A 9,931-nucleotide genomic window follows, 5' to 3' on the forward strand; every position below is an offset into this window, starting at 1 on the left:
ACTCAACCAACCGTAGTAGCTTACGATGAATCAAACACCACAAAAATTGTTCATTCACAAATTACCATTTACAACTGCCTGGAACTGGTGAATGGAGAACGCGCGCATGCGCCGTAGATCACGCGGTCTATCCATGGAAGAAAGGCGTCAGTCCGCGCGTAAACGTTCGGGTATTGATGGTATCCGCAGCCGCTGGTGGTGCTGACGATTCCTATCCCTTGGAGATGCCCGTTTCTTCCTTGGGCCACTAATGGCCCTCCGGCGTCTCTCTGAAAAAGGCTCTGTGGTTATCTGATAGCTTGATATAAAACGTTAATGGTTTTTTTTTTTTATTTGCTTTTATACCTTAAACTGAATTCGGGAAGCGAGCTTAGTTGTCCAAGATTAAGCCTATCATTCATTTTTGCTTTTTTTCATATCTGTGTTTTCTTGGGTTCATATTTCACTCCTACCACAAATATTAATAGTAAATAATGACGTGCCATTAATAGTCATAAGGACATGAGCTAAAGTTAATGTTTCTTGCGTCATTGTAGTACTATGTTGCTGAACAAATTACGTTCATTACCCATGGCATACCACAAGAGATTAGGGAATTGTTTTTTTTTTTTTTTTTTTTTTTTCCACGGACTCAGGAAATGTGCCCATAACATGCAGTGTGGCTTTAAGCAGTTTTGTCATTCTGCATTGTATTTGATATCATTATATATTCATATATTGCAAATATAAAGCCTCTATCCTGCTTACTGTAGCCCTCCCACTTCTTATCCATCTAGGACAGTCCTCTAGATTATAACTTACCCTGCACTGGTTCCTCCAGGAAACACCACCAGCACATAGTAGCGTCGAATCAATCCCCTGTGGATATTCCTTCAGAAACGCTTCGTCGTTTCTATAAATGTTGTTACATTCCTCGGTCGGTCTAACAGTGACCCGGGCGTTCACCAGATAGGCCGATGTGTCTGTAAAAGATGGATAGATGAGTCTAAAAGTATTTAACGTAGGAGCACGTCATCGTTGTTACTTTTTAGCATCGTGGTACGGAACTTCGTATAAAAGTAGCCAGTATTGGAAGCTAAATTAACATGCCTGATTTCGTAATAAGTAAAAAGTTATTTATCACGGCTTAGGTACAGAATATCGGACAATATTGGCCAAAATTTTGAAGTTAAATTAAAACTGTTAATTTAGCATTTCGGTACAGAACTTCGTAAAAAAGTAGGCTATGTAAGCGCTAAATTAAAATGTCCAATTTCTTAAAAATCGATCAGTTGTTGATCTTGGATTAGGAAACATACCATTAGGCTGCAAACCCCACCCGGATTCGGTGCCTACTAGGCCATCGAGCTGCTGTTTGTGGGAAGGTAGGCAATAAGGAGTGACTCCTGATGAGAGTTTCACCTCTTGCTCTACCTCGATTATCTGGAAGTAAACAGTGGGTATAAGAATAACAGTCACATCAGAATAACGTTTACGGGGTTATCAAATATACTATATCCAATAGAAGCTACTATATATGCTTACAGCTAGATCGTTGTATCTGAATCGTGGATCGTAGTCTGGGTGTAGCGAGATCTTCCTGACGCCATAAATACTGGTGGTGGTGGCACGATCCTCGTGTGCAGTCACTAGGCCTACTAGAAGGACGGATGGTCTGTTGGAAGGGAATATATTGAAAGTTAATTCTGCTACAAGAAATTACTGTTTTCAGTAAAGGTGAGAGACAAGAGCTTTGAACATTTTTTATTTTATCTCAGTAACTGTAACTGGTTATCTTTTTAAGGACTTGGATAATCATTAGTCTTTGCTTGTGGGATATGGCTACCTTTGCCATTTTCCCTGCTAAAGGATGTGTTGCTTTCTGTAAACTGCAAAATGAATGTTGATGACATTGTATGTATCCTTTGCTCCCCCAATTCTAGTGATGGGCCTATGATTCTGTTCTGTTCTCCACTTCATCAATTGGCCTCTTAAATTTCTTATTCCTTCACCTGTCATCTTTTTTCTGTTATTTTAGTGTCTTAAATTGCTCTCCAGTTCTCACCTCTGATCTTGAGACCATAGCTGAATGGGAATCATGTTTTTTTAGCCAAGTCCATTGCCTTTAAGACAGTATCTCTCTGCTCTGTTACCCTATCCATCATCTGTGACTGACGATGTGATTATACCTCCATGTAGAGTTTTCAGTTTTATGTTAGCAGTTTTTCTTCAAGTATTATTTAAGTTTATGTTGGTCTTATCTATTCTCTTATGAAATAGTAATTTCATATTTGAATGCTTCGCCTGTATCCCCTATTACTCAAAGGGTCAAACTATTAAACTATTATTGGGTCCACTCTGAATTAGCTCTATAAGGAATATTTTAGCTACACTTAATTGAATATATTTAGACAGTTGGCCTACCACTTCCCTCATTAGTATCTGCAAATTAATGAGCATCAGGGGCAAGGATCAGGTCATTCATTGCATTTGGGCACAATAGCCCAAAAACCATATTTACAAACTATGTCCATTGTTCAAGCCCCTTTTCTCCAACGTGCAATCTGGGTAAACAAGGTTTGGGAACGGAACCCACACCTCTACTGCCAAGATTTAGAATTTTTGTAATAGTTTTTTTTTTATTTGTTCCATTTGGGCCGATTAGAGATTGTCTGATGATACGAACCTCCTGGTGATGAAGCAGTGAGCAGCCGTCAGTATATGGTTGGGTGTGATCAGAGATCCTCCACAGGCAACTTTATACTGGAGTCCCTGATCTGCGTTGCTGAGTCTGTCGACTAGGTTATGAACTTCGCTGATAAAGAGAGCTGGGTAATTCTTTGAATAAAAAAAAAGCAAACAATAATCAGTTTTAGGAATCACGAGGATCTAGCACTTGGATATAGTCAGATATATTAGAGGGATCTTTTGCGATTTATCCAGAAATAGGTGTTCTTTCCTCATGAATCTTGGCATTTAGACTGAATAGGATATAAATATTAACTTACTAAACCGGGCCATATGTGCGATGTTTCCCTGGTGAATGAATTACTGTCGAAATGGGGTTGTTTGTTCGTTTTCTCTGTCAACCCGAACTGAAGGGGAATGAAAAACACAAAACTTTCAATAAAAAAAGGAAAAAAGTCACGTGGATGTGGTGTATGTAGGACTTATTCATGAATTGAGAGGAAGGTTAGACAAGTTCATTAAGAAATTTTAGATAAGGAAGTTCCTCAATATTGCCAGTTTCTTTTCTCTGTAAGTAATGACGCAGTCTGCACTTTGACCTTGAATTAGCTTGAGGTAATGTGTAGTTAACGTTTAAATTGTAATACTAGGTGATTATAATTCGTAAATAACGTAAATGATAGATGAATATACACGCCTTGAGGGGTTCGTGACTCCAAAAGGTTAGGGTTTTGAGGCAATATTGTAGGTTGATACTGAAGGCAGTGTATTCTTACCCTGCAGTAGTTTATTGATTCCAAAAGATGACCCACTCGAGGGCTGAGTTCTTGGCTTGTGTTCTCGTAAACTACTTGATCCAGTTCCTGTCTTAACTGGAGGTACTCGGAAAGCTCGCAGTTTGGTATCAAAGGCGACGGAGATCTTTCAGAGTTTGGAAGAGAGGGAGGTTGAAATTCTTTGTGTTTCCTCTCAGAAGGAGCCGAGTCCGGAGAAGAAGGGACATGGTGATGAGGAAATGAGACACGACGGTTAAAAGGGGACGTCCGCCGGAGGACTGGAGACTGGAAAGGATACACAAATTGATGGCTGCTTCCATGGACCCATGGATGGTTAGTTCCAGGCACTACTACCTGTTGTGGGTTGCTTCCATGGACCCACTCATGATTACTTCCAGGGGCTTGATGAGGGTCATTTCCATGGACCCATTGATGGCTACTGGAAGGGACCTGTTGAGGATTACTTCCATGAACCCATTGGTTGTTACTTCCATAGAACCAATGATGACCACTTCCAGGGACCTGTTGAGGGTCACTTCCGTGAAACCATTGATGACCACTTCCAGGGACCTGTTGAGGGTCACTTCCGTGAACCCATTGATGACCACTTCCAGGGACCTGTTGACGGTCACTTCCATGAACCCACTGATGACCACTTCCAGGGACCTGTTGAGGGTTTCTTCCATGAACCCATTGATGGCTGTTTCCAGGGGCCAATTGATGACTACTTCCAAAGCCCAAAGGAGCAGTTGGAACGTTATAATCATCAGAGAAATCTTCCAGATGAGCCAAGGACGACTTGGGCGCTGGAGGAGGCCCGGGTGGGGGAGGAAGGGGAGGGGAGGGAGGGGACCCTGAGATCTCCTTGGGAATACTGAGGAGGACTGGAAGCAAGGAGAGCATCGCCACGAAGCCGAACATGTGCTCGATCTCGGTGTGCATCGGGTATTTGAATGTCGAAGTCGCTGCTACTGTTGCTGTTGTGGTTGCTGCTGTTGTTGTTGTTGCTGTAGTTGTTGTGGCTGTTGTTGTTGTGGCACTTGTTGCTGTAGTTGTCGTGGCTGTAGTTGCTGAAGTAGTTGTGGCCGTTGTTGTTGCTGTGGTTGCTGTTGTTGTTGCTGTAGTTGTTGTGGCTGTTGTTGTTGCTGTTGTTGCTGAAGTAGTTGTGGCCGTTGTTGTTGCTGTGGTTGTTGTTGTGGATGATGCTGTCGTTGTTGTTGCAGTTGTTGCTGTGGTTGCTGTAGTTGTTGTTGCTGTTGTTGCTGTAGTTGTTGTGGCAGTTGTTGTTGTAGTTGCTGTAGTTGTTGTAGCTGTTGAGTTGTTGCTGTAGTTGTTGTAGATGTTGCTGTGGTTGCTGTAGTTGTTGTGGCTGTTGTTGCTGTAGTTGTGGTTGCCGTAGTAGTAGTTGCCGTAGTTGTTGCAGTCGTTGCTGTGGTCGTTGTTGTTGCTGTTGTAGTCTGTCTAATGCCCGAGTTCTTATTGTTAACATTTCCTATTGTTACTGTCGTGTCTTCAGAAGGAAACAACTCTGACAAATCTATTGCTGTTGGGCATATACAGTTGTTGTTGTTGTTGTTGTCGTTGTTTCTGTTGCTGTTGCTGTTTTTCCTTTTAGGAAACCTACGCACACCAGGCTGCTTGAACAGCGGGCATTCGCAAGGTATCTCGGATGAGTCGCCGAGAATGCTCGTCGTATTGTTTCTCGTGTTGGGTTTCTTTTTGTTGGGGCGTGGCTTGTTTCTTTTCTTGTTGTTCTTCCTCCTTTTGTTTTCGTTCCTCCTCCTGTTTGTATTTGTTTCCTCTTCTTCAGAAGCTGTCAGGCGCTTCGGAGACCTTTGTTGCTCAAGGTGGTCATATTGCAAACCACTTCGGTCTAGTGATGGTACGACGCCGCATTCTGGAGTAAAGGAGATTACATTAGTTTGTCTTCAGGAACACACACGCACACGCACACACACACAGAAGAGAGAGAAAGAGAGTATTGAGCACTACGAATAACGTTAAGAAATCAAAACTTGATAACCACCAACACTTTGAGAAGTCCAGTCTAAGATATAATTAGTTAACCAGAATGAATCTCATGGCTTGAACAATTTTTCCTGTCTGTGAATGCTGACCAAATTTATCAATTTAGATTTAGACAGATCCCCCCTTCTAAGGGACGTCGACAAACTGGCGTCTTTTGAACCCTCAACAAGAAAGGTGGTCCAAGATTTCTTCTTCCATTATGAGAATAATGAGTAGGAAAAATTAGGTCACTCACCGAAATCTGGATCAGTGATCGTTTGCAACTTGTTGCTGCACTTCGAGCGATCTGAAATGGAGAAGGACTTGAAAAATATCATTGGTTTGTTCGTCATATATTTCCAAACTCACGCGACAGTATTAGTAGTAGACAGGAGTTGCCTCTGAAACGGCTCCCCCCAAGAAACCACAATAAAAAGACCATCTTTTACTGTAACAGGACCTTACAAGGATCTCATTCATTTTCCTGTTCTCGACAAGCGTCTCAGTAGTAGTGATAACGAACGGGTTTTGCCTTTGAAACGGCTCCTCCAAAGAAACCACAATGTAGAGACCAACAGGACTTTACCTCGAATCTCGTCATCCTGGTCTCGACAAGCGTCAATGAACCGCTTGCAGGATCCTGCGCAGAAGCGCAGATTGTAGGAAGGATTCACCAAGCAAAGGCCAAAGGCAGCAGCCAGGTCGCAGGATGTGTTGTCTGCTCTGTTCACGCAGTGGACTCTTCTGTAAAGAAGAAGAAGCACTGGGAATATTCTTGTAAAAAGATCCTGTATAAAGATATTTAGATACGGATGGATAGCAGAACGTGCAAAATTCATATTTTGAATTCATATATACCTCCAGGGACGCAGGATTTACAGGTTACAGGACAGTTGATCAGCATGTACGTAGGATTGCTCTTGCACTCCCCCGATTCTCCCCATCCTGCGCAGGATGCGTGCAGGTCCCTGCAGCCTCCTGGTTGACAAATGTAGGATTGATTACTACAAGTGATAACTTATTTCTTATACAATTGGCAATAATTTTTATGCTCACAAATATAGTGATTATGACGAGGCGTGGTCGTATAAGAAATTAGCTGAGTTTTTAAGTTAAATGTAACAGTAATTATAACGTGAATAGGAACTAATAACCAAGAAATTGCAAAGGAATTAACTATTTTTTTCTGACTGCAAAAAGTTTTGATTCTCAAAACCTAACCATGATTGTTAATTGCTCAGTTGAAGTTAAAGAAACAATTGCCTCTAGTTAACTGTAATGATTAAGGTTTCTGATAGCTTAACTGTTAATGCAGATATGTATTTTAAAATCATTGATGACATGGACAAGTAATATTTTCTGTATTTACGGGAACGATGATTTATTTATCACCTTTTACAATAAGTGCTCTGTAAGTAGATTTTTTCAACTTTCGTACATAATAATCACTATTGACTCATACTGATAATAACCTAAGTAGTAATTATATTCATCCATGAATGATTAGCCAATGATGTATAAAACGACCAATAATTCAGTGAATTGTATATATCTCACGATAAACAATCAAGCGATGCAGATCTCTTAACAGTGCTCAGTAAGTTACTTTTAATATAGGGTAGAAAGGGCATTGATTTGCCCTGTGGGCTTTGGCACCGCAGAAAGAGACACTGTCATGAGAATATATATATATATATATATATATATATATATATATATATATACATACATACATACATACATACTTATACTATATATATATATATATATTTATATATATATATATATATATATATATATATATATATATATATATATATATAATATATATATATATATATAATATAATTCCAGTTGTTTTTGGTCTAGAAATAATACTAAAGTTATTAATGTGGGTTGATGCCTGATGTAAAATATCTACATATGGTTTTATCATCATCATTACTTGTATGACTGCAGACGGTTAGATGACAGAACAGACCAGATTGTAAGGGGTGGCATATGAGTCTACATCGCACAGACAATGACGCTAACAGGTAGACACTTCGACAGTTCTACGTAGTTTTCCTCCGAACTCGTTAACTGGTGTTCCATTTAAGTGACTATAACAAATCCATTTCTCCTCATATAATAACATCGTAACCATTCTTACCTTGGCAATGAACTTGCAAGACGAAATATAAAGTGGAGAGGAAACCAACAGTCCACCGCCACATTTTGATCTCCTTGCTTGGGAATTTTTAGACACTGCTCAGTGGTTTAAGTTTTGTAGTCCTATATTTGAAGTCCTAACAGGTCCTTCTTCTTCTTGTGAGTCTTTTCCGTGCTTTTCGAAAGCAAAATGTTTATTGGCACATCGGTCTAACGTCTAAGTATAGGTCTGTTCGTTTCCATAACTGCAAACTAGACACTCCTGTACGGATCTGAGTTCTGATTTTTTGTAATGTTTCTGTGTGATAAATTCTGCTTTGTAGACCTAGTCGTAAGCTACGATCCCAGAATTATCCGTAGTGTCATAACACCATTCCAACAGACATATTCAAGTACAAACAATCACCACTGTTCAGCTTTGGTACACAGACAGTGTACTAGGTAAGCCAGTGCGCAATATAAACACATCTACAATCACTAAACCGTAACGTGACTCCGAGTCACAAAATCTCTTAAGAGAAGAAGGTGGATGTAGCCTCCATCATTCCATAGAACTTGAGGAGACATCAAACACTTACTCGCACGGACAGGTATGGAAAGGAAATGCTCCCAGTGATACATTTTCGACGGAGAGAAATGTAGGGCGTGAGGGATCTGGATTCACCTCCCCCCGCGCCCCCCACCCCCATTCATCTTTTGGACTGCTGTCCTCTTGACCGAGTTATCTGGGGAGATGTATTATGCGGTTGCGTAAGGTTTCCTCCTCTTGTACCTTATGGTAGATTTCTCTGTCCTGATTGAGACTATTAATACCTGGAGGAATTTCGTCTCTCTCTCGTAGCCTGGAGGACTTATTACATATATTAATTTCAAAACATATCGCTTAACTATGCCACAAATAAAAAGATAACTTTATTTTGTATTAATGATTGCTTTGATTTCTGCTGAGTAGAATTTTATGATCAAGAGCTGATTATCTTTCCTCCCTCAAAATGGGATCACAACATCATCATCATCATTATTATTATTATTATTATTATTATTATTATTATTATTATTGTTCACTCCCATGACAAGAAAGGCCCCTATTCGCATCGCAAGCCATCACGGAATATTTCTTATATTTCATAAAATACTCAAAATAAGACCAGCAGTATTCTAACTTGTAACAAATGAATACCAAATGAAGTAAACAAGTAAAAATATACTTCCATATCGATCTACATTTCCTTGTAGATCAGGTCCAGTCAGTCGTAGTGCAAGAAGAATCCATACCTGCCCTCAAAAGGAATCATATAATTAATCATTGATGAGCCAAAGGCACCAGTAATGCGACATCCGCCTATTGCAACATATAATACATTATTCACACGACCGAAGATGTGTGATCCTGGGTATCATTCTGAGAGATTTACCCATCAGGGCAATGTAAAGGTCAATGCCCAAGAACTGGAGCGTTCCTGAGGCAGTTTGCCAATGTCTTTGGCGTTCCGCGAGGCCCATGATGTATGTATTCCGCGTCCCTGCATAATAGATGAATGAAAGAACACCTCCAGAAAGGAGGTCTTGGAGAATCGATCAACATAATCACTTGGGGTCATCCTCTCCTGTGTCTAGAATTCTGATGTGTGGAGCACTATGAGGTCGACTCTGTAAGGAAGTCTTCGAGAAAGTGGTGCCATGTATAGGCCATTCTTGCGTTTATGGTATATCAAGGACGTTAAACATCTCTGGTAGAAAATGTGTTTTTGCCTATGATATTACAATGCAGTTCAAAATTGTCATATTGCAAAGTACCTCAACCAAGCACATGCAGTGTGGGTTCATGAATTTGCATGTGAAGATAGTCACATATTACATTGTGCAAACAGTTGGCATTAAAAACAAGAGCACCAAGCGTTCTATACTTAGGGCAGTAAATGACTTCATAAGTAGCATCTTGTACTTAGCTTATCCATTTGATTCTGCCTTGCACCTACTGGAATTAAAGCTATTCCCATTCCTACAACTCTTCCGGTTCAATTAGTAATTGCTTTCTCTCTTCTGCATCCTCCGGAAACTCGCCAGCCTCTGCAACTTTTCATAACCATACCCACTCCATTCACGAACCCTGTCTCTTTTCCTCAACTAGTGCCTACAGCTCCTGTCCCTGTATCCTCTCATGAGTCATTCATAATGATATTCGGGAGCCACTTTTCCATTAAAACGGAGGTTTAGAAGTATTGATATGCTCAGAACATATTGCTTTGAATTCCACAACACCCACATACCTTGCATAAACTCAAATCTTTGTCAGTTTTATCATATATGTTTTCCTTAGGCCCAGTTTT

At 40.3% G+C, this 9,931-nt stretch overlaps 1 protein-coding gene across 1 annotated transcript; it reads right to left on the minus strand.

Moving 5' to 3' along the window:
• Positions 1–6: 6 nt before the first annotated feature.
• LOC135213245 (uncharacterized) lies at positions 7–6,051 on the minus strand. The gene is made up of 9 exons (XM_064247222.1): positions 6,037–6,051; positions 5,707–5,757; positions 3,444–4,904; positions 2,988–3,074; positions 2,666–2,817; positions 1,525–1,654; positions 1,299–1,422; positions 802–962; positions 7–269 (listed from the first exon to the last, which is right to left on the minus strand). Exons 1-9 carry the CDS (start codon positions 6,049–6,051, stop codon positions 69–71), a joined length of 2,382 nt encoding a protein of 793 aa, XP_064103292.1. The 3' UTR covers positions 7–68.
• Between the last annotated feature and the right edge of the window lie 3,880 nt (positions 6,052–9,931).

This window comes from Macrobrachium nipponense, chromosome 42 (assembly GCF_015104395.2).
Source record: "Macrobrachium nipponense isolate FS-2020 chromosome 42, ASM1510439v2, whole genome shotgun sequence".
In the NCBI taxonomy this organism is placed as follows: Eukaryota; Metazoa; Arthropoda; class Malacostraca; order Decapoda; family Palaemonidae; genus Macrobrachium; species Macrobrachium nipponense.

Excerpts from the sequence above, each read along its gene's own strand:
- LOC135213245 (XM_064247222.1), bottom strand. Across the intron at positions 2,818-2,987 it reads CGCACATATGGCCCGGTTTA|AATTACCCAGCTCTCTTTAT; the intron begins GTAAGTTAATAT and ends TTTTATTCAAAG. Across the intron at positions 270-801 it reads CCTGGAGGAACCAGTGCAGG|AGAGACGCCGGAGGGCCATT; the intron begins GTAAGTTATAAT and ends AGCCTTTTTCAG.